The sequence below is a fragment of the Elaeis guineensis genome, chromosome 5, assembly GCF_000442705.2.
Source record: "Elaeis guineensis isolate ETL-2024a chromosome 5, EG11, whole genome shotgun sequence".
NCBI lineage: Eukaryota > Viridiplantae > Streptophyta > Magnoliopsida > Arecales > Arecaceae > Elaeis > Elaeis guineensis.
In genome coordinates, this window is record NC_025997.2 from 16,266,668 (window position 1) to 16,289,268 (window position 22,601).

Consider the following 22,601-nt stretch of genomic DNA (forward strand, 5'->3'; position numbering starts at 1 on the left):
CCAAGGTTTATGCTCTAAATAGTCTGGCATCCAAACAGCCAAGCAAATTGTTTGTTGAGCATTGCTGCGAAAAACAGCACTTCACCCATCTTGGAAAAAGAAAATTCTGGTGAGCATGAATAGCAAATCAGAAGTCTAGCTTTTGGGCTAACATTAACTGTGCGTTATGGATTCCAACAAAATAACGAATCTCCCAGCTTAAAAGCAGACACGTTCCACCTGCAAAATGAATCACGTAGATACAACTTCGATCGTCCCTTAAAATACTCTCAACCAATGTAAGATACGAACTTCCCGAAACCTCTATCCAAAATATAATGTCAACAGAGCTGGCTTCAAATCTACTAAAGTGACATCCAACCAATTAAAACCGAAGACTTGAAACGAACGCAAACAAATGGAAATACTTCACTATAAAGCAGACTCATGAAAGGCACCATTTGATACAATGCTAAAGATAGCCCGCAATATCAGCAATTTAACCATCAATGAAAGAGCATTTGTCGCCATTAAATATGCAGCCAAGGTACTGTCACAGCCCTCCCACTGCTCAATTAAAATTCATACATACGAAGCAACCACCGAACATGGGGAATAGGAGGTACCAACTTCATTATCTTCACCATTTTGAACGTCTTTTGAGCAAGGAAGCAGGATTACCATTTTGAACATGTTAATTTACTGGTTTCACAGACATATTCATATCTAATTGAGCTCCTGTGCATACATAGTCAACTGAATTGATAATCAGCTTAATTAACCTAAGCCTTGTTGGGTCTGATTATTGAGATTTTGCATGCTGATAGGCACCTCAAAGACTATAATTCTTCTGCAGGAGTAATAATTACAAATCTCTTTGCAAATCTCTGTTATTCATAAACAAAGAGTGCTACTAGGAAATAAAAGAAACCATGAGTTGGTCTGCTCATCTACCACTTCGGTGCACTGGATAGAGTCACGTAGTCTGATAGCAGCTAGACATTCACCATCTTATGCTGTATTGCTTCTTGGACATTGACCCCTACATATCATCATCACTGCATTAGATTCCCAGCCCTTGTTTCCTGCTGTTTAGAACTTAAACCATCACATTTTCCATTTTATGATTAATGTTGGTCCCTTCAACACAAAAATACTGCAAGCAGTTCTAATTACGGCAATACTCTGTTGTAAAGTTACCATGGCCAACAAGAAAATAATAATTAAATCCTGATTAAATTACATTAAAATTACCTTTTCCTTGAAGATAGATTACAATGCTAATGTAGACAAGCAGCAGAGAACAACAGTAAAATACCAAGGACAGGTAACAAAAGAAGTATAGTTGGAAGTATTTTATAGCTACTAGGATAATAGCCCAAGAAGAGTCAATTATACATTGAAAATGTATGGTTAAATAAAGGCAACTGACCTTTTAATTTTTAAAAGATATTTTTTTCCCTTAACAGAATAATATCGAACACCTTGTAGTTTTGTGGGATTTTATCTTTTCTTCAAGAGCTCCCCCAAACTATAACTCAGCTACCTGTTGCATTATCACAAGGAAGTTTGGATATGTAGTGGTAAACCATGCCTCACAGGTTCAAGAATAAATATGAAAGCAACAGAAAGAATTCAGTCAATGCAAAGGAAAAAGTTTCAGAAGAATTTTGCAAATCATGCTTCGCATTAGCTCTTAATTGTTTAAATACAATAATCAAATTAGAAGATACCCACTCATTTTTCATGGTGTCAACAATCCTGTAATTCTGCTATGTTTCTGATGATCAAAAGATAGCATTTACTATTACAACCACTGAAAAAGGAACTGCTGCTACCGCAAGAAATTTTTTGCATGTTAGAGAGAGAGAGAGGGAGGGAGGGAGGGAAATTGAAACAATTAATTCATTTATCAAGTAAAACATAAATCAAAATGTTTTAACTGCGTACTCATTGCCTTTCACTTTGCAAAAGCTAAAAGCACAAATATCCTGTCAGGTCTTTAAGCCCGCACGCACTAGTGAATGCTGATTAAAGATGCAAAACTTGAGGAATTATATCTCTACCACAAGCACATGAAGCTATAGTGAACATGCTAAATGCAAATAATAAATCTAAAAGATTTAACAAATACATTATCCTTAGCATTAACCAAGAACTGACCATGAAAACAAAAGAGAGAAACTCTTTGTTTATCTTACAGGGAACCTAAAACCTGATAAATATAAAAGCTTCCTTGCGACATATAATATCCACTTGCTCAATTGGATAAAAAGCAGAAAAAAAAAAGGATCTTTAAGAGCTAAGCCACAAGTTCGCAAGGTGAGATGAACACTCTTATAATTACATGACCAGTGAGGTGTGGTGTTTAATTTGGTCAAACCTCTTTTAATCAATCAGAATATCATACCCTCTCAGATAGCTGGAAGAACACCACTTGGATTTTGCCTATGCTCCAGGAAAACTCTGTTATGAAAGCAATGCCCGCAAACAAACAGAAGACAAGCATCAGTCAGCATGCCCATTAGGAAACAAAAGCATGCTACCAGATAGTGCAATGATTGTTTACAATGAAACTTTAATCACTTTATCATTGAATTTCTGCAAGGGACGCATGCATGGGATTTTGGTTTGATGATGGGACCGGCATAGCAAGGAGGGACAAGATAAGGATGAAAATCAACAGCTATTGAGCAATAGACAAAGGCAAAGATTTCACCAAGACATAATGAATATAAGCATAAATGCAAGTCTTGATCTATCAAGAATCGAACAAGTAGAAAGTATCCTCATACATTGGAGTAAGGTTAACGATCCCATCCAGATGGCCGCTTTCTTTCCCGGGGCCTATCTCTAGAACTGCAATGATGAAAATATATAATCATAAACAAAGACGAGAATAATAAAATAAATAAGAAATTTCTAGCGATTGGTAAATAGTTATATTGCTAGAGCTACATTTTCCAACCACAACCATGGCCTGCCAAAAACCATTAAAAAAGGAAGCAATGAGGAAATTGTGCAAATCAACTTCAGATGGCTAACCTTTCAGAGTTCTTCTGATTTCCATTTTCACTTGTGTTTCCTCCTGACTTAGAGGCAGGAGTAAAAGAGGCAGCTTGCTGTAATCTATATGCCTCTCCACCAATTAAACCACCAGAAACAAAACCACGTAGAACTGGTCTCCCGCTGGAAGATATACTACATTGGTTTCTACCATCACTCTGAGGACTGGATGTGGCAGCAACAAAATTGCTTTTAAACTGTGCCATCATCCCTGTCCTCAGGGAATTAACAGTAGCTGATCGACTTGGAACAGATTGTGATGTTACATTTGCAGACTCAGGATTATAACCAATACCCAGCCCATAATCAACTCCACGCACACCTCGCCCACTGCCACTTCCACCTTTTCCTCTGCCTCCCCCCTTCTTTCCACCTGAGACAAGTTCCCTTCATGTTACTAAACAACACAAGAAAGCTGAAAATTTAAAGTTACACAGTATACAAATCACTGAAACATTTACATTCGTGGACTGACATACATCAACAGAAAACACTCACTACACTCACCTTTTCTTGCATCACGTTTGGCCTTGAACCTCCCATCCTGAAATTTTACGGAAGTTTTGATTAACAGTCTCGAAGCAAAATCAAAAAAATAGCATCACAACCTTTTATTTCAAGTATGTGGTTCTAGAAAACCAAAAGCTTCATGTTTATTCTAAAGAAGAACCTAAGAGTACAATTAGCATAGCACTAGTACGAACGATAAGAAAAATATAAGACATAGACACAGAACTGTGTTCAAAGTTCAAAGGAGTAGCATTGAGATGTTATGTGCATCTAAAAGTTCAGAATATGGAAGAAAAGAAAGAGAAGGATCATTCATGCAGATTTTGAATGCATCCACAGAAAAAAAAATGGTGCACCTGCATAAGATGCAGAAACAAAAAAGACAACTCAGTAAAAGAACAAAGGAGAAACGGACCTACAAGCTCTTACTCAGATACTAGATGTAGTAATACTAAAAACTGAGTTTGCAAAACCTTACCTTCATAGCAAGATTCATCAGTTCAGAAGACACATTTTGACCAGCAGCAACTAAGCTGTTGACCAATTCACCAGCAAAGCGTGCCTCTTTCTGTGTGATAAGAGTGTATGCAATCCCATCTTTATCTCCAGCACGGCCTGTTCTTCCAATACGATGAACATGCATATCCATGTCTCGAGCAATATCAAAATTAACAACTGACTTGATTGATTTTATGTCAAGTCCACGTGCAGCAACATCAGTCGCCACTAGGACATGGTATGTTCCAGATTTGAACTTCTGTAAAATGTCCATTCGAGAAGCCTGGTCTTTGTCCCCATGAAGGGCCGCAACTTTGAATCCTTTTTGAATCAACTGGCTTTCAATCTCATCTACTGTAGCCTTTTTAGATGCAAATACAAGAACATCTCCTTCATCAATCATCTCAGGTAATTTTTCAAGAAGCCAAGGCATTTTCTCAGCATCAGAAGGAATTACATTAACAACTTGAGTGATGTCCTCGTTGGCCATCCCAACCTCCCCAACTGCCACTCTTATAGGATCAGTGAGAATCTCTCTGGCCAGTCGTTCAACTTTGTTGGGCATGGTTGCAGAAAAAAGTAGTGTCTGCCGATCAGGTCTTATCTGACCAACAATAGATCGTACCTGTGGTTCAAAGCCAAGATCAAACATCCGGTCTGCTTCATCAAGTACTAGGTATGTTGCCCTTAACATTGTCAGTGCCTTCATTTTCAGCAAGTCAATCAGTCTTCCAGGAGTGGCAATAACTATCTCGCAACCTGCCTTGAGTTCCTTGAATTGATCGAGTTTGGACATTCCACCATAGACAGCAGCAACCCGTATTCCATAAGGTTTTGCAAACTTCTTTGCTTCTAGATATATTTGATGTGCTAATTCTCTTGTGGGGGCACATATTACACCTATAGGGCCCTCTTCTTTTTGCAGTTCAGGCTGATCCATGATATGAACAATCATAGGAAGTACAAAAGCAGCAGTTTTCCCTGAACCAGTTTTTGCAATGCCAATAACATCTCTTCCAGAAAGCACGATTGGTAGAGCCTGGCACTGTATTGGTGTTGGTTTTTCATAACCCTGCTTCGCAATAGCATTCATTAATGCAATAGAGAACCCACAATCCTCGAAGGCTTTAATGGGTCTTGGTACATCAAAACCTGAAGTACGTATGGCTAAGCTTTTCCGATATTCAGCAACATCCTGCTCGCTCATCCCTGGAGGTAGAGAAGAAAAGAACACAGTCAATGACAGTTCATTCCATATCCAAATCACATTAGTCTCCACATAAATCCAAAAGAAACCGAAATTCACGGCCAAGAAATTATGTTTTCAACAAGAATATCCCCTAACAAGCAGATATTTGAATGCAGAGTTACTGCACAGTAGATTGAATCAAAAGGTCACTTATGAGAAAACCGACAAATAGATATAAAAAACACATACAACAAATAAGTAATGGTAAGTATCTTATTTCGTTCATCGAAAGTACATAAACTAAACTTGTCTATGATGGTCCCCTTACAAACCCATATCTGCAAGTGCCTTTGCATGATTACAATCTAAAAGCAAATACTATCATTCAAGGTTATGACTTGCTCTCAGATATATCTATAGCTTGGAATGATCGGAGACACTTATATCAAAAAAAATTATAAACCATATGTACAAATCATAACAGAAAGGAAAAAGGCTACAAATATGACTCCCTGAGGCAAAAGCAACAAAAATAACTCAACTGGGAAATTGCAGAGATCTTTTAACAAATAATTACCAAAACCCATAAAGTGCCGAACCAATCAACCATACCATGTGGTGTACCTTTGTAATTGTGTGCCAGCAAATATTGATAAATATCACCTCCAAACACATGGATACAAGCCTATAAGTAACATTGCAGAGTTATAACCTACTTCTCTGCTTCAAACCTATACCCAACCATCTAGAACAACTTTTCTTCTTACTTCCACTGTCTTGAACTCCTAATTGTTCTTCTATTATTTATGAGGCTTTTGAAGGACAATATTCAAAAAGCACATGGTATTTATAAAATATCCTCATATCATATCTGTCGAAGCTAAGAAACCATTATAAAGCATAATGTCAAAGCTTGTTTCAAAACTGTTAGTATGTGAGCTACCCATAGTAGCCACTGCATGGGTACAACATTTAAATTTTGTTTAGATGTGTAAACATGGTTACATGTTCCTCTGTAGTTCATAATAAATGAATAGATACATATGTATGTATGTATGCATGATGAATTTTGAGATTATGTTTTTAATGTGCAAAACAATCATGAAATTTGAGTTTTCATGGCATAATACAAGAATAGATATGTATGTCTATACATGAATAGATATGTCTGATAGCTTGAGATTCTAGATTCTTTGAACAACTATATATAATGTCTATACCATTATAACCTCCAGAAGACAACAGTACATCACATGATACTTTCATTCTTGATCATTACATGAACAAGGAAAGGAACAAAAAATAACTCAACCCATGATCTCAATATGTCAACTTTCAGTAGGTAATGAAATCTTGCTGAAGTTGATGTATGTCAGGATTGCAGTTATTAGCAGTTGAATAATATGCTACCTAAAAAGAGTTAACATGATATGCACATGCATGGCAATTACAGATTGCACCTGATATTTATTTTCTAAAACAGTCTAGAGACAAACATCAGAATGGCTTAAGAATTCTTACGAAGTTTCATATCTTGGTGTGTGCTATTGCTTAAGGTAGCACACAGTCCAACAGCTCCAAAAATATAAAGCTTCTGGTTACAATTTAAAGTTTTCGAGAGAGAAAACCAACAACAAAGCCTTATCAGTTATGACATTGAAACAGAATCAAATGTGAAAAATAAGTCCAATCAAGAAGGCTTAAACAAGCATCAGGAATTCTACAACTGGCTGTCAGCCTGTGTGAACCCTCCCAAAATGTGTCACCACTTCACATATATCCAATAAATATGGAAAACAAAAAAAAAATAAAAAAATATAAAGCAATATTTTGCAAGATATGGGGAGCTCAGCATGTGATGAGGATCAGCTCATCATTAATGTCATTATTGTGATTGAAATGGCAAAGAAAGCATTTATATGCTTCATCATTTAAACATTTCACATGTACATACAATAACACCACAACTCCACCACCTTGTACCAAGGCCCATACTGTTTTGTCCTAAATTGGAATGATATCAAAACAAGACTATCCTGCCTAGCCCTGTACTTCTGTGTCCTGGATCAGGATGGTACTGGGACACTACCATCCCATCTAGCATCCCGGTATTGTACCATGATGCCCTTTCCCTTTTTTTCTTTTTTCTTTTTTCTTTTTGTTATTTTGGTCTGTTCAATCTCTTTTGAACATTCTTTTGGTCCTAAATGAATATTGATATGTTTTTTAGTCAACGACTGGTGTATGGTACCACTATACCAATAACCATGGAAGAGGCCAGATCACTAAGAAGCCAGCAGGATCTCTTCTCCCTTCCTCTTTGTTTCTCACTCCCTCCCTCTCTCTTCCTTAGTCCTTGCTTGCAGTCTCATCCAATTCAACCAAGACAGGCTGGAAGTCTTGGCCTATTAACAGGCCACAGGCCCATGTCCTGCATGTACCCAATCCCAAATTTCTGTCAAAATGGTACAGTACTAATGGCATTATCCTATTCCAGTGGAACCAAAATCCTTCCTCATGAGTCTGTATCTTCAAGTCCCTTGCTCCAACAAATTAGTTGCAGTCAAAGTCGAATCCTTGGCCATGCTTTGGATAAAGTTGATTCTCTGAAGCAATCAACTAAGACTGTTCAAAAGCAACCAAGAAGCTTTTCCATGGTTGCTCCTGGAAAGTCTATGATTGCACGTTTAAGGGTGCAAACAAGCTGAGCTAACCCAAATATCAAGTTGCTCAGGCTTGGCTTGACATCTTAAAAGGACTGGTTGAACTTGACTCAAGCTCGAGGCGAGCTCAAGAAAGGTTGTTCAAGCTTGGCTCATATAGGCTCTGCTTCAAGCTCTCCCTAATTTTTCCCTAAGATCAGCATGTTCAGGCTCGGTTGTTTATGAGCCAAGCTTTCATTTCCTAGCTGAGCTAAACCTGAGCTGCTCATGAGCACTTTAGGAACATATCCAAGATGCCCCCTTTTTTTCCATTTGTCATCTATTTTTCTTATAGCTACAAACCAAGATTCTTAGGAGGTATATATTTTTGAAGAAAATTATAGAAGCAGAATATAACATAAAGGGAAGTAAAATTATGACTTGTCTACAATCTACTCAACCCAGACCAAAGAAAATCTTTAGTGTTATTATAACATGCCAAAACACACATGAGGGCCAATAATTTATCAGGCAACATTTACAAAAATGGGAAGCAAGCATATCTTTTGGTGTTGAGCAAGCAAACATGTTTCGCTGTGTTCACGTTAAACTCCCACAGCATTCATCAAGTATTCTCATTGGAAAACAACCCACCAGTGCTATAGAGACCTCACTGATATTACCAAGATTATATATTAGAAAGACACTCGCTGTAATGTATAAGAGAGACAATCCCATCCCAAACGCTAATGTAGAGAACGCCAAAAATTTGTAACACCGGCAAAGAGAATACATGTTCGGATTAGGGGAAAATAAACGCAGCAATATCAGAAAGAATATAGACAAATAGGAACCCAACAATCAAAACAGTATAAAATGGTACCAACTCACCTGAAATTGAAGGCTTTTCTTCATAAAAATCCTTGTCGAACGACTCGTACTCTATAGCGCTATGATCCAACGCTGGAATAGGCTCAATCTTCTTCTTATCCAAAACAATCGGGTTATCATCCGAATCATATTCAATCAGCCCGGCATCCACCGCCTTCGCCGCAGCATACACCTCCTCGTCCGAATCATACCCGGCGCGAAGCGCCTCCGATGCCAGCGTCAGGCCGACGTCCTTCTTGGCCCTCAAGAAGCTCTCCACGGGGTCGTCCTCCTCGTCGTCCGGGTACTTGTCCCCTTTGTCCTTCGGCTTCGCGGAGGGCGGCGGCGGCGCACGGATCTCCTCGTGGATGCCCTCCATGAAGGCGTCGAGGGGGTCGATCTCGCCGTCGGCAGCGTCAGGCTGGCGGTCGGGTGCGTCGGGCTGGTCGTAGTCGATGTTGTCGAGGTCGTGATCCTCATAGTTGTCGTTCCCGCCGCCGCTGCGAGAGGAAGGTGGGACGTAGAGGCGTTGCGGGGCTTGGGACCGCTCGAAGCTGTAAGTCGCCGGCCGGTTGATGCCGAAGCCTTCGAACCCGAATTTCCTCTTCGACATCTCGATCTCAAACTCGCCCGCGAAGAATAACAGAAGGATTAGGGTTTCGATTTGGGATAGAGGCCGAGATTGGAGAAAACCTAACTCTGGATCGTTCCCGGGAGATTGGAAAGGGTATAAAGAGGAGCAGCCCTAGAATTATCGGAGAGCAGCCGGAGGGAAGAGCCAGAGTTTGGGTTGGCGCTTCGCTGACCAACTATGGGCTTATATTGCTGCCTGCTTCCCGGCGAGGATAATGGAAGTAGACCGACCGGGAGTGTTCTAACATAATGGGCCGGTTGTACGATCGGACCGGGCCGAAGGTAGGTTAGGTCGGATCAGAGCTTCATCATATCGGGCGTCGGTTCGGGTTGAGCCGGTTTAGACGAGAGGTTACCAGATATCTCCCAATGGTGCCACGGTCCAAGCCGTTTGCGGCAAAAAGAAAAACAAAGCCACAGGATCCGCCTCCTCCTCCTGCTCCGTTTTATTTTTTTTATTTTAAGTTTAAGAAAAACGGTGGGAGCTCCGGCTGGTAGAACAGTACAAGTCTGACGCTTGAGGCAACGGTACTAAAATTTGTGGAGGTATTTGATTTACGATTAAAATTAAAATAAAAATTAAAATTAAAATAATTTTAAAATTAAAATATTAAATTTTTTGAAGCATGTGATCCATGATTGGAATCGAATTTAAAATAAAAATTTTAGACCCCCACTCTCTTCAATCAAACACCTTCTGAACTCAAAACCTCATCCCTTGCGGAGGAGATAAATTTATGAAGAGCACCAAACATGACGATCACAATGGTCACAACAAAATAATATTGTCCAATTAGAATTTTAGCCGACTGCTCCTAAAATCTACAACTAGGACATCAATGTATAAAACATATTTGGGTTAGCAACTAAGGCTGCAAATGGATCGGGTTGATCCATGATCCGACCCGATCCGACTCGATTAGACCCGATCCGAACCCATTTAAAAGATCCATGGAATCGGATCGGGTTCAAAAATTGGATCCATTTTTTTTTCCGGGTCGAGTTTGGATTTTCTGAATTTGTACCCAATCCGTGAAAATTTTTGGATTAATTTGGATCTAAAGATGTATGATCCGATTCGATCCGACCCAATCCGGATCCAAATATAGGATCCAAATCTAGTTTAACTATTTAAGTGGCTCACCCAAAACCAGCATTAAGAAAATTATCTCACAGGATTTCCTATAAGTCCATAGTTTATTATTTCACAGAATCTCAGTCTTCATTTGCTCCGGATCTCGGTCTTCCTCTTCCCTGTTAAATCCCAAATTTTTCCCGTCTGTTCTCCGATCTCCATGGGAAAAAGTTTTTCCAAATTTGTTCAGATCTCGGTTCTCCGATCGGCATCTCCCTCAAGCTTTCTCCGATTCTCTCTGTCTCAGCATCTCCCTCAAGCTTTCTCTCCATCTCGGGCTTTCATCTCGGCGTCTCTCTCTCAGGTATGAACTCCTCCCCAACGTCCTCCTCCCCACCGTCCTCCTCCAACTCCGCAACTGTGGCCTCCTTGCATCTGCCATGATTAGTCTACTGCGCCTGCGGCGGCCCCTTCACCTTCGTGGCCTTCCGCCGCTGCCGTGGACCGACACATCCCCGCCGCCGACGTCCGATCCACGCGCATGCAACCCCCCTACCCCATCACCGTAGGCAACCCCCCTACACCCCTCGGGGCTCCCCCATCGCCGCAGGCAACCCTACCCCCCTCCTCCTCCACCATCGGAGACCGATGCCCTTACGCCCCCATCCAACTCCTCCGCCTTCCTCTTCCTCTACTCGGACACACCCCCTTGGGGCTTCACCTTCCTCCTCCTCTACCCTCGGATGCTCCTCCCTCTCCCGACGATACCCGTCGCTTGCGCTTCTCCGATTCCGACCGTCACTTCCTCGGCTTCGTCGCTGTCCTCTCCCACTCCATTCATGGCCGCAAGCTCTCAGAACTGGTTGTAGCAGACTTTTATTTTTATTTATTTAATTATTTTAGATTTTTAGTTTCCATGTTCTTTCAGACCCGATTGTAGTAGACTTTTAGTTTCGTTTATTTTAGACCCACTCTCTCTCCCAAGATATATTTTAGATTTTAGTTTTCATGTTCTTTTATGTGTCTGAAGATATAGGTTGATATAGGTTTTGTTTTATTTTGTATTTCTAATGTAATTAGTTATAATTTATGCTTGTTTATTTTTATTTAATTTTATGTGAAATAGGTTTATGTCTGTGATGGGTAGCAATGAAAATATAGTTGAAGTTTCAAGTACACTTGATTGTAGTAGTTCACAATCGGTAGAGCCCTCTAATATAGATAGCTCTAAAACGAGCAAAAAAAGGAGGTCGGAGATATGGAATCATTATTCTGAGGTAGAAAATCAGAAAGACAAGGCTAAATGTAATTATTGTCATGTTATTTTTTCAGTTGATCCTAAAAATGGGACAAGTCATCTTCACAAACATACAAAGAACTGTAAGTCAAAAAAAAGTCTTGATAAGAGACAGAAACAGCTAATAGGTAATATAACATCAAAAGATGGTGTTGCATTGAATGAGTTAACTCCTTATTCATTTGATCAAGAGAAAAGCCATGAGGACCTTGTAAGAATGATAATTCTACAAGAGATTCCATTTACAACAGTTGAACATCCGATTTTTCGAATGTTTGTTAGAAATCTTAGACCTGAATTTCATATTGTGTCAAGGACAACATTGGCATCCGATTGCTTGAAAGCATATGAAAGGGAAAAAAGGACTATATGAGTTGTTTAAAGTAAATTATGGAAGAATTAGCTTAACATCTGACATGTGGACATCAAATCAGACATTGGGATATATGTGTCTCACTGCACATTACATCACTAATGATTGGAAACTTAAAAAGCATATTATCAATTTTAAGATGATGCCTTCACCACATACAAGCTTAGTCATTAGTGATTATATTGCAAGCTGCATTTCATCTTGAAATATTGAAAGAAGGTTAGGTTCAATCACCCTTGATAATTTGTCAGCAAATACAGTTGTGGCCACAGAACTTTAAAGACAATTTAGAAGAGACTTACTTTTAGATGGTAGGTTCTTTCATGTGCATTGTTGTGCATATATTCTTAATTTGATTGTGAAGGATGGGTTGAAGGTAGTGGAGGGTGCTATTGTTAGGATTTGAGAGGTTGTTAAATTTATAAAGTCATCTCAAGCAAGATTGAAAATATTTATGGGAATTATCAAATAATTAAAAATGAATGGCAAGAAAAGAATATGCATAGATGTACCTACTTGTTGGAATTCTACATATCTCATGCTAAATGATGTTAGATGTGTACCCTAGATGCCAGATTGACTGACACATTTCTGTACAAATCTAAGGATAAATTTATAATTTTGACTATAAGTCAATAAATGGGTTATTCTTCTATCACATTGTGTACATTGTGTCTGTGATACATCCTTTGAGTTAGTAGGAATGTCAATTCATATTTTCAAGAGTTGAAAATTTAAGGCATGAATTTACATAACTAACTCATAAACAGCTCCTGACCATAGGATCATCACGAGGATGGTGATCGATCCGGAAGGTTGGTGTACGATCGCTTCCTTAGGGTAGATGTGTCTTGAGTCTACGGTATGGAGACACCGAAGCGAGAGTATAGGTATTCGTTGAGAACGAGAGTACTGAGCGTGACCATATCGAGCAGTCATAAGAAAGTCTACCTTCTCATCGATGACTAGCTCGATGCTGCAGTTGTGTGTCTAGTTCTTTGACCTAAGTTGCATCGACAGTTCACCTTGAGTGTGTTATAGTTTGACTACACCATAACTCAGTCTCCTAGCCATTCGAAACTCTGAGATGTATGTTGGCTGTAACATATTCATTGTAGAAACTAGATCGTACCAAGATGGGATCTATTAACCTCGGTAGATGAGAGGAGTAGTCCTATGGTGATCGAAAGATCGAGTCCTTAAGCCCATGGCCATGGTAGAGTGAAATAATGGAAAAGCATTTTTCATTGAAGTTTCACATCGGACTCGAATCGATCGATTAATTCATATGACTGATGTTGGGTTTGACGAGTTCACCTTAACCCTAATTTAGTCGGGACTCATGATAGAGGAACTCAATCACACAGGTAGCTGCACTGAGAGGTTCATCTTCATTTCTGATGGGTTGCCACCAAATACTGCTAGGTGTCACTGGTGGATTTTGAGAGCAATTAGAATGATCTTGATGATCGATCATTCTAATTGTCTGAATCAGAAGAGTTCTGATCCATCGAAAAGAGTTTCGATGATGTCGATGATGAGATCACGACATGTCTCATTACCATACGAAAATGAATCTAACTGGATCACACAAACAAGAGTTAGGATCTGGATGTCATCAATTGAGCTAGCCCAGTTCGATTGATTTGGATTAGATCCAATTAGGTTCAAGAAAATCGTGCTAGCACACGATTGAGCCTAACTTTCTCCTCGTGTAATTTTTTCTATCTCGATTGAGCCAAATATGATTTGACTCACCCAAAGAACCTTGAGAAGGTTTCTCTCGATCTAAATAAAGCTTGTTCAGCTCAGAAAAGTCTTGTCTTAATTCATGAGATGAATTTAAGATAATACCTGCTAATTCCTGTCATCTGCCATTTTCATTTTAGGACATCTGTCAAATATTGACATATGGGTCTTAAACTGAAGGCCACTTGGCAAGAGCTCATTGAAAGATTTTTGTGGAGTGTCCACATGCCAAATCCATATTAAATTGGGTGCCATAATCAGATTATGGCGTGAGCCCAATTGGATTAAGTGGGCGCCCCAAGTGGATAAGGATGGAGAGTCTTGATCAACATGGACTAGTTGGCGCCAACCTTTCTTTGTGCTTATCCAAAGTTGGCGCCAACTCTTGGAGAGAGGATGGGGTTCTTATCTGATGTGATTAGATGATATCACTCCATCAATCAAAATTTTTTTGGATTAAATAAAATTTTTTGATTGGTTGAATGATGTGGCACTGCGCAGCACAGCAGGATCTATATAAACCCTGTCTGCGCCTAAGATTTCATGTGATTGCCCCAAACCCATCAAAGCTGCCAGCCCCTTTCCTCCTCTCCATGTCCCATCTATAACTCTCCCTCTCCTCTTCACGTCCAAGGAGTTGGACGTCCATCTGGCAAAGGTCTAAGGCGTGGTGATGCCTTGAACAGGAAGGCTGCAGGACTTCTTCGACAGGCTGCTGCTCCAACTTCAGGAAGACTTTTGAAGATCTTCCTAATCAGATTTAGTTCTGATTTTTGAAGCAGAGATTTATGAGGAGAAGATGATCTAGATCCTACTCGAGTGGATACTGGTAGAGGCCAGACGATTGCGTGGCTAAATCAGAACCTCAAACTTGCTGTGATCATCTACAGGGTAATCAGATTATCCTTGAGGTATTTAATATTTTCTCATATTTTTAGATTTATTTTTGAATTAATATCAGATAATAAAATTAGATTTAGATATTTAGATCTGAAATAAATATAGGATAATTTTTTTTTAAAATTATTCTGTCTCAGATTTGATGAAATCTGGAAGATCCTACAAGGAAAAAGACAGTTTTTTCTTCAACTAGTATCAGAGCCAGGTTTATGGCTCAGTTTCAGATCTAATTTAGATCTGATTTTAATTTTAATTTATCTGATATTAAAAAATTTTAGATGTCACATCAGATGTGATAGGATCTGAAATGAAAATATTTAAAATTAAATTTGAGAAAATCTAACATGCATGAGATGCATGACTAGACTAGGAATAGTTTGATCTATGAATAGTCTTGTAAGTTTATGTTTTAATGAGATTAAAATATAATTTAGATTTAATTTATTCTCTATTTTTGATGATATAAATGTTATATATTCAGATCAAAAAATAAAAAATAAAAATTTAGATAATACATAAGATTGATCTGTTGCATGCCTAGACTAGTTATAGAATTGTTCTAGTAACTATCTAGAATAAATTTTATGTTGAATAGTTCAATTTAAATTTTATTTTTTGGATATTACATATGATGTATTAAATCTGAAAGCATGTTAATTAGATCAATTTTTGATACATGAGATGTATACAAAGCATGTATTAGTTAGATCTTAAATTGTATATGTGATATGTAAATTTAGATCTAACTAGTTTTGTAGTTAAATTTATATTTCTAATTAAGGTATTCCTCATGGTCGTCCGGTCATAAGAATAAGGTAGGATTTAAAGACCCTCTCCTCCCATTCAATGGGTGTTCTTATGACGTGTAGGGGTGCTGCGCGTTCATTTTTAATCAGAAATCAAAACTTACTTTTCTGTAAAACTCTAGATCCTGAAACTTTAGAATTTATTTTACATATTTTGTTTATGAACCCAAGACTTAATTAATGAATCAAGCTTATGAAATTAAATTAGGTCTAAAATTGAGAATTTCAGATCTAAATCATTTTCATAAAATTGGGTTCGGGCTTAGGTTACTCAATTAGGTCTAGCGGTTGATCAAACCGAATCAACAGTTGGTTAGGTGGGATCATGAAAGCTAATAATTGACCAGCCTAATAGGATTATGTCTGGGTCAAGGTCAAATCACATTTAGATGTGACTCGATCAAGTTAAGACCTAATTTGACTCAGTGGTTAGAGCCTGGATTGTAGGCTAACCCAATTAGTTCTGATTCGACAATTTGGTGTCTAAGGTTAGTTGGACAGATGCGACCGACTGATTTTTAATTAGGAGCTACTCGACTCAAATACGTTCTTGTCAAGTTAATGGCATATCCCTTCCACCGGTCTCACTTACCTGGCCATATGTGTCGACCTAGTTCTGATTTGAGGTGGCTAACAATTCGAGCTAACCCATGCCACTAGGTTAGTCATAATTATTATGACTATGTCAAGTCAAGTTTAAATAGACCTAAATCAAATCTCTCTAAAAAAATATTAAGTCTAGATCTTCCACCATTGTGGATGTGCGGGCCCTTTTCGGGGTTAATTGTTCTCGGCTGGTTACAGTGGCTCAGTTGCACCGGAAAGACGCAACCATATCCATTAGGCATTGGATGCTACGAATTAGAGGATGGATTGGGCTCAATATTTCAGATACGATGAGAGACCCAATCAAGAATCTAGTTCGTGTAAATGGTGGGTTTGACTTAACTAAGGATTGGTGCAATATTCTGGGCACGGTGAGCTTCATGAATTAGAGACCAAGTTTTGGGTGCATCATGATTAGAAAATTATTGGACAAGAGTTGTCCACTCATCGGTTGACCCATCACCAATAACTGTTAGGTGAGGTGGTGAGCCAGTCGGTGAGACCGCACCACCCACTAGAAATCACTGATCACAGAGATTTTCACATCTCTACCAAGGGAGTGTAGGGATCTGAGAAAATAGTGAGAGCCTAATTTATTTAAAAATAAAATTTTTAAACAAATTGATTAAGTCTGATTACAAAATCTAACTAGAAACTGTTGACTCTCTACAGGAAACATGTCTGCATCCAACCCCCTGACCAAAATACTAGACACCTACAGATTGACTGGACCCAATTTCAAAGACTGGTTAAGGAACTACAGAATTATTTTGGATTTCAAAAAATTGACTCATATCTTGAACCAGGACCCACCTACCATGCCAGCACGTCCGACTGCTACACAAAGAGCGTCTCTAGAAAAGTGGATGGATAATGATAGCAAAGCAAGGTACTATATGTTGGGTACAATGTCTGATGACTTGCAGCACCAACATGAGAACATTTTGACTACCCACCAAATGTTGGCTCACCTACAAGAGTTGTTTGGTGAACAAAGTCGCGCAGCCAAGTATCAAGTCTGTCAAAGATTTTTTAAGGCTAAAATATGTGATGGGCAGTCAGTCTAAGATCATTGTTTGACAATGATCCAGGATCTTGAGGAGCTTGAGAAGCTCGGTGTCATCTTAGACAAAGATTTTCAGACTGATATGATCCTTCAGTTCTTGTCTGATGTATATGATCAGTTCATCATGAACTTTCATATGCATAAGATGCAGTGTACCTTGACCGAGTTAATGAACATGCTGGTTATGGTTAAGCTTTCTATGAAGGGTTCAAAAGGCTCAGTTCTTACTGTGGAGCAGACTTCTTTCAAGAAAAAGTCTTTTGGAAAGAAAAAGAAGTCTGCGAAAAAGCAGAAGGTGGATGGGAAGAAGAGGAAGCGAAACTGTCCTCAGTACCTGGCCACCCTGAAGAACAAGAAGGATGGTCCTTCTGGAGGTATGCTCGTTATAGAATTTAATCTTATAATTTTTTCTGCATCCAGTTGGATACTTGACTCTGGTTCTAGTGCTCATTTGTGCACTTCTATGCGGGGTCTTGAGGACAGCAGGAGGCTGAGGGATGGGGATATGATCCTACGCATCGAAAACGGAGCAAGAGTTGCTGTTGTGACCATGGAAACCTACCCTCTGTGATTACCATTAGGATTAGATTTAGTTCTTAGAGACTGTTATTATGTGCCTGCAGTAAGCAGAAATTTGATTTCTGTTTCATGTTTAGCACAAGAAGGCTATGTGATTAGCCTTCATAAGAATCATTATAATATATTTTATGAAAATAATAAAGTTACAAATGATTTTCTTATTAATGATCTCTATCAACTACATATTGATGTATCTGTATTTAATATCAAGCAAAATGTGAATGCCATAGGAATTAAAAGGCCTAGAGATAGTCTAAATGATAGGTATCTGTGGCACCTAAGGCTAGGTCATATAGCGGAAGACAGGGTTAACAAATTGGAGAAATCTGAGCTATTGAGTCCGTTGACTTTAGAGTCATATCCAGTTTGTGAATCATGCCTTCAAGGCAAAATGACCAAGCTCCTTTTTGTGTGACATGGGGAAAGGGCCACAGACCTACTTGCCCTAGTACATACGAATGTGTGCGGCCCATTTGATGTGCCAGCTAGAGGCAACTATGTCTACTTCATTACCTTCACCGATGATATGTCTAGGTACGGATATGTGTTTCTAATGAAACACAAATATGAAGCCTTTGAAAAATTCAAAGAATTTAGACATGAGGTAGAAAAACAAACAGAAAAACCTATTAAGGTTCTTCGATCAGATCGAAGAGGTGAATACCTTAGTCGGAAGTTTCTAGACTATCTTAAGGATAATGGCATAGTCTCTCAATGGACTCCATCTAGAATGCCATAACTCAACGGGATTTCAGAACGGAAAAATCGGATCCTATTAGATATGGTCCGTTCCATGATGAGCTTCACGGACCTCCCTGAGTTTCTTTAGGGACATTGTCTCATGACAGCAATATATGTATTGAATATGGTTTCCTCTAAAACCATTCCTACCACACCGTATGAGATATGGCATGGTAAGAAGTCAAGTCTGAGTCATCTCAGAATTTGGGGTTATCCGGCTCATGTCAAGAGACAGCAGGCGGATAAGTCAGAGTTCAGATCTTTTAGAGCTCGGTTCATAGGATATCCTAAAGAGTCATCAGGATACTATTTCTATATTCCAGAAGATCACAATGTGATTGTGAATCGACATGCTATTTTTTTTTAAAAACAGTTTATTCAAGATGCTATTTCTACTCGTTGGAATTCTACATATCTCATGCTAAATGATGCTATACAATTTAAAGAAGTATTTATGCGACTTGAGGCTCGAGATCCTAATTTTGAAAATGCACTGACTTAAGAAGATTGGTCTCAAGGCACCATTATTTGCAACTTTTTAAAGATTTTCCATCACATATCTGAATTGTTTTCACAAACAAAAATACAACTGCAAATTTATATTTCTATGAGATTTGGAGAATACAAATGCTTCTAATTCAAGAATCTAGGAGTTCAAATGCAGTTGTAATGAAGATGACCTTAAAAATGCAAGAAAAATTTGATAAGTATTGGAAAGATTGCTCTCACATTCTTGCTGTCGGGGTTGTTCTTGATCCAAGACATAAGATGAAGCTTATTAAGTATTGCTTTAAGAAAATCTATAGTAATGGTGATCGTGCTTCAATTGAGATCAATAAGGTGCGTGATGTTATTCAAAGTCCTTATGATTATTATACAATTTTGTATGGTGCACATGGCTCTCATGTTCAAGTGGAGGAGATGGTGTCTGCATTTCAAGATAGAGGAGATGAGAGTCTTTTCATGCAAGATTATGAAGAATTTATTCAGAAGAAAAAGTTACTCAACCATCTAAGTCAGAATTAGAGATCTATTTAGAAGAGAAGGTATTTTATGATATCTAATTTATATATCTATATTAAAATATAATTCAATATTGCCAATAAAATAACTTGCAATGTATTTTTTTAAAAAAAATAGGTTCATCTTCTAAGGGATCAAAATTTTGACATTCTAGACTATTGGAGAATTAACGAATCAAAATATCCAATATTGTCTAAGATGGTTCGTGATATATTGGCTATTTCAGTATCTACCGTTGCATTTGAGTCTGCCTTCAGCACTGCTGGAAGGATTTTGGATGATTTTCATAGTAGCCTATCCCCCAATATAGTTGAGGCCTTAATATGCACTCAAGATTGGCTTCGAGACACCTCGCCTTATATTGCAGGTTCAATTTCTAAAATATTCATAAACTTTATCATACATTATGGTATTAAAATTTTATAATTTTTACTTTCATTATTTTTTTATACATAGATACAAACTATAAGATTGAAGATTATGAAACGACTATTATCATTGATGCTGATGATTAGCTCATACTGGTAACAATTAACTTTATTATTATGTTTATATTGTTAATTTTTATTTTAAAAGTACTTGCATATTTCTTTGCCTTCTATATATTTTTATATTTTACTTTTCTTTGGTTGTTACAGGTGCTACATCATCTTGGGAGATCTTATTTACAGCTAGAGTGTGGATATCATTCTGATTCACTAATGTTTCTTTTAGTTTATCTTATATTTTCTCAAGCAAGATACTGTATTTTCATGATACTGTGTCTAATTTTGCTATATTGTTACAAGTTGGTGCCACACTCATATTGCTACCGCATTTTATCTAATTTGGTTGTTGAATGCTCAAGTTTAGTTTATGAATATTTTTTTTTTCTAAAGTAAAAATGAACATTGTAGCTTGATTATTCTAAAAAAAAAAAAATTATTCTAAACCACATCTCTTACTAACTTGCACATATCTAAATAAACCATTTTAACTACTTAGTGTGATATTTAATGATTTTGAAATCATATAATCTTTTTTTGATTTCTGCAAACATCATGACCTTGGAACACCTGGATAATGTTGTCCAGACAATACATATTGAAGAAGATTCAACCAGAATGGTGCATAAATCTAACTTCCTATGTGCATCCTCACTTCTTTTCTATATCTTTTTATAGCAACATAGAGGACATGGCACGGGATGGTGGTAGTATTTAGATGCTAAAGAAGTTCTTTTTAGTAAGTGGTTGACATGCATCTTTTCTTTCATTAGTGTCATATAAGATCTAATACGGTGCCTACTACTGTTATTTGCTGTCACAGAGATGCAAATAGAGCTAGGGCAATTATGCATGATTGACAATGTTGCAACGATATACCGACCCTTATATGACATGATCCAGGTGTGTTTTTAGCAGATATATTGTAAATTATATAATTTTTTAAATTCTAATTAAGTCTCGGATCTGTGAATTATATAGGGAATTATAAGTTGGATAAGTGAGACTGTGAGAGGAAAAACAACTTGCAAAAGCGTGAATTTGAGAATTACTCTTCATGGTGAGTGAATCGTGTTATTTTTTTTATTTCCATTATAGTAACTTCAAGTTTAAACTTTAACGGCCTGAAATTCTTTTTTTTTCCCCTTACTCAAAAGTGGGAGGTTTTAATACAACCATATGTTTTATAAATTTGAGGAAGAAAGGGCTTTCGTTTAATTCAGTTCATATTCATTTCCTATCGAGAAAACGTATAATGCACCTTCTTGGATGATTGGATGCTATATTTTGAGAAAAATAATCATTCTTTCCATCTCCATTTTGCTGGTTTTGTTCGGTATGACTGAGACCCTTCCGTTCTTCTTTTGAAGTTCTAGCAGATCGAAATGGAATTCAAGGACCGATACCGGCCGGCTCAGACACCTATATATGATTGTCTTCTGTTTGGTATGTATTCTGCTTTGGAGTTTTATTCTGAGACATACTATTTGAGCAAAGCAAATATTTACCAACTCTATGCTTTGTAACAATATATAGATCTCGACGATACTCTGTACCCTTATAGCTCTGGCATAGCAACGAGTGCCGCAAAAATATTGGAGGTGTGCATTCACTTCTCTGAATTTTGTTGATAGTTCCTCTGTATCATGTTTAGAAAGTTTACAGCGGACACGTCTGGCTCACAACCATTGCTATTATGTTCAGATTATATGGTCGATATGCTAGAGATTGAGGAGAGCAAGATCCCAGACATGTGTAATGTACTGTACAAGCACTACGGGACAACCATGGCCAGTCTAAAGGTATGATACATAATGTTTTCTCCTGTTTCAATATCTGAAATTACTATGCTGCTTGTTTCCTAATATGTTTTCTGCTATATGTTGCCCAGGCCATTGGCTACAATTTTGATTATGATGATTACCACAGGTAATGAATGCCACATCTTCCATCCTTGTGGGTCACTACATTCGATGCCTATAATTTTGTGATAGTCTATGTTATATTAACCATATATTTTGGTATTCAACAGTTTTGTTCATGGAAGATTACCTTATGACAAGCTGAAGCCAGATCCTGTCCTTAGACATCTTCTCCCGAGCCTGCCAATTCGCAAAGTGGTAAGTTTCTCAAACACTTGCATGGAATGGTAAATGCTCCTATTAAGATTTACTGTAATCTGATGCATGTATCTTTGGTACTGTTAAACAGATTTTCATTAATGCTGATAAGGTCCATGCAGCCAAAGTACTTAGCAAGCTGGGGTTGGAAGACTGTTTTGAAGGAATTATATGCTTTGAGACTCTGAATCCACCAACTGATCTGTCTTCGCCATCCGACGCACCAGCCACAGCAGACGTCTTCGACATCCTCAAGCACTTCTCTTAGCCAGATGCTGGTTCCGAGCTATCAAAGATATTCTTGTTTATATTATTGCATCATATACCTTTCACTGATATTCTTGTTTTTTATTTGCCTTTGTGGTCAAGGCAATTAAAGCTGCTACAAATGTAG

General features: G+C 38.0%; 1 protein-coding gene and 2 pseudogenes across 11 annotated transcripts; 2 read left to right on the top strand and 1 right to left on the bottom strand.

Annotated features, from left to right (window-relative positions):
- Positions 1-677: 677 nt before the first annotated feature.
- Positions 678-9,609, bottom strand: LOC105045020 (DEAD-box ATP-dependent RNA helicase 24). 11 transcript variants are annotated; one of them, XR_831987.3, is made up of 8 exons: positions 8,776-9,609; positions 4,034-5,262; positions 3,553-3,589; positions 3,025-3,418; positions 2,775-2,838; positions 2,390-2,445; positions 1,412-1,525; positions 678-1,021 (listed from the first exon to the last, which is right to left on the bottom strand). XR_831987.3 is itself a non-coding variant. In XM_010923175.3 (6 exons), exons 1-5 carry the CDS (start codon positions 9,365-9,367, stop codon positions 2,787-2,789), a joined length of 2,304 nt encoding a protein of 767 aa, XP_010921477.1. In that variant the 5' UTR covers positions 9,368-9,609; the 3' UTR covers positions 678-1,021; positions 2,775-2,786. The 11 variants fall into 11 exon arrangements, 2 of the variants coding, with proteins under 2 accessions (XP_010921477.1, XP_010921475.1); XR_012141409.1 differs by having other exon boundaries at positions 678-1,067; XR_831983.4 differs by having other exon boundaries at positions 2,363-2,445.
- A 1,394-nt stretch (positions 9,610-11,003) lies between these two features.
- Positions 11,004-20,392, top strand: LOC114914181 (zinc finger BED domain-containing protein RICESLEEPER 2-like; annotated as a pseudogene).
- A 1,080-nt stretch (positions 20,393-21,472) lies between these two features.
- On the top strand, positions 21,473-22,601 carry LOC105037279 (uncharacterized protein C24B11.05-like; annotated as a pseudogene).

Bases quoted from the DNA above. Each gene is read 5' to 3' on its own strand.
- LOC105045020 (XM_010923175.3), bottom strand. From the start codon at position 9,367: ATGTCGAAGAGGAAATTCGGGTTCGAAGGCTTCGGCATCAACCGGCCG. The intron at 5,263-8,775 runs GTGAGTTGGTAC...CTCTACCTCCAG, and splicing joins AGAAAAGCCTTCAATTTCAG to GGATGAGCGAGCAGGATGTT. The intron at 3,590-4,033 runs GTAAGGTTTTGC...GTAAAATTTCAG, and splicing joins TGATGAATCTTGCTATGAAG to GATGGGAGGTTCAAGGCCAA.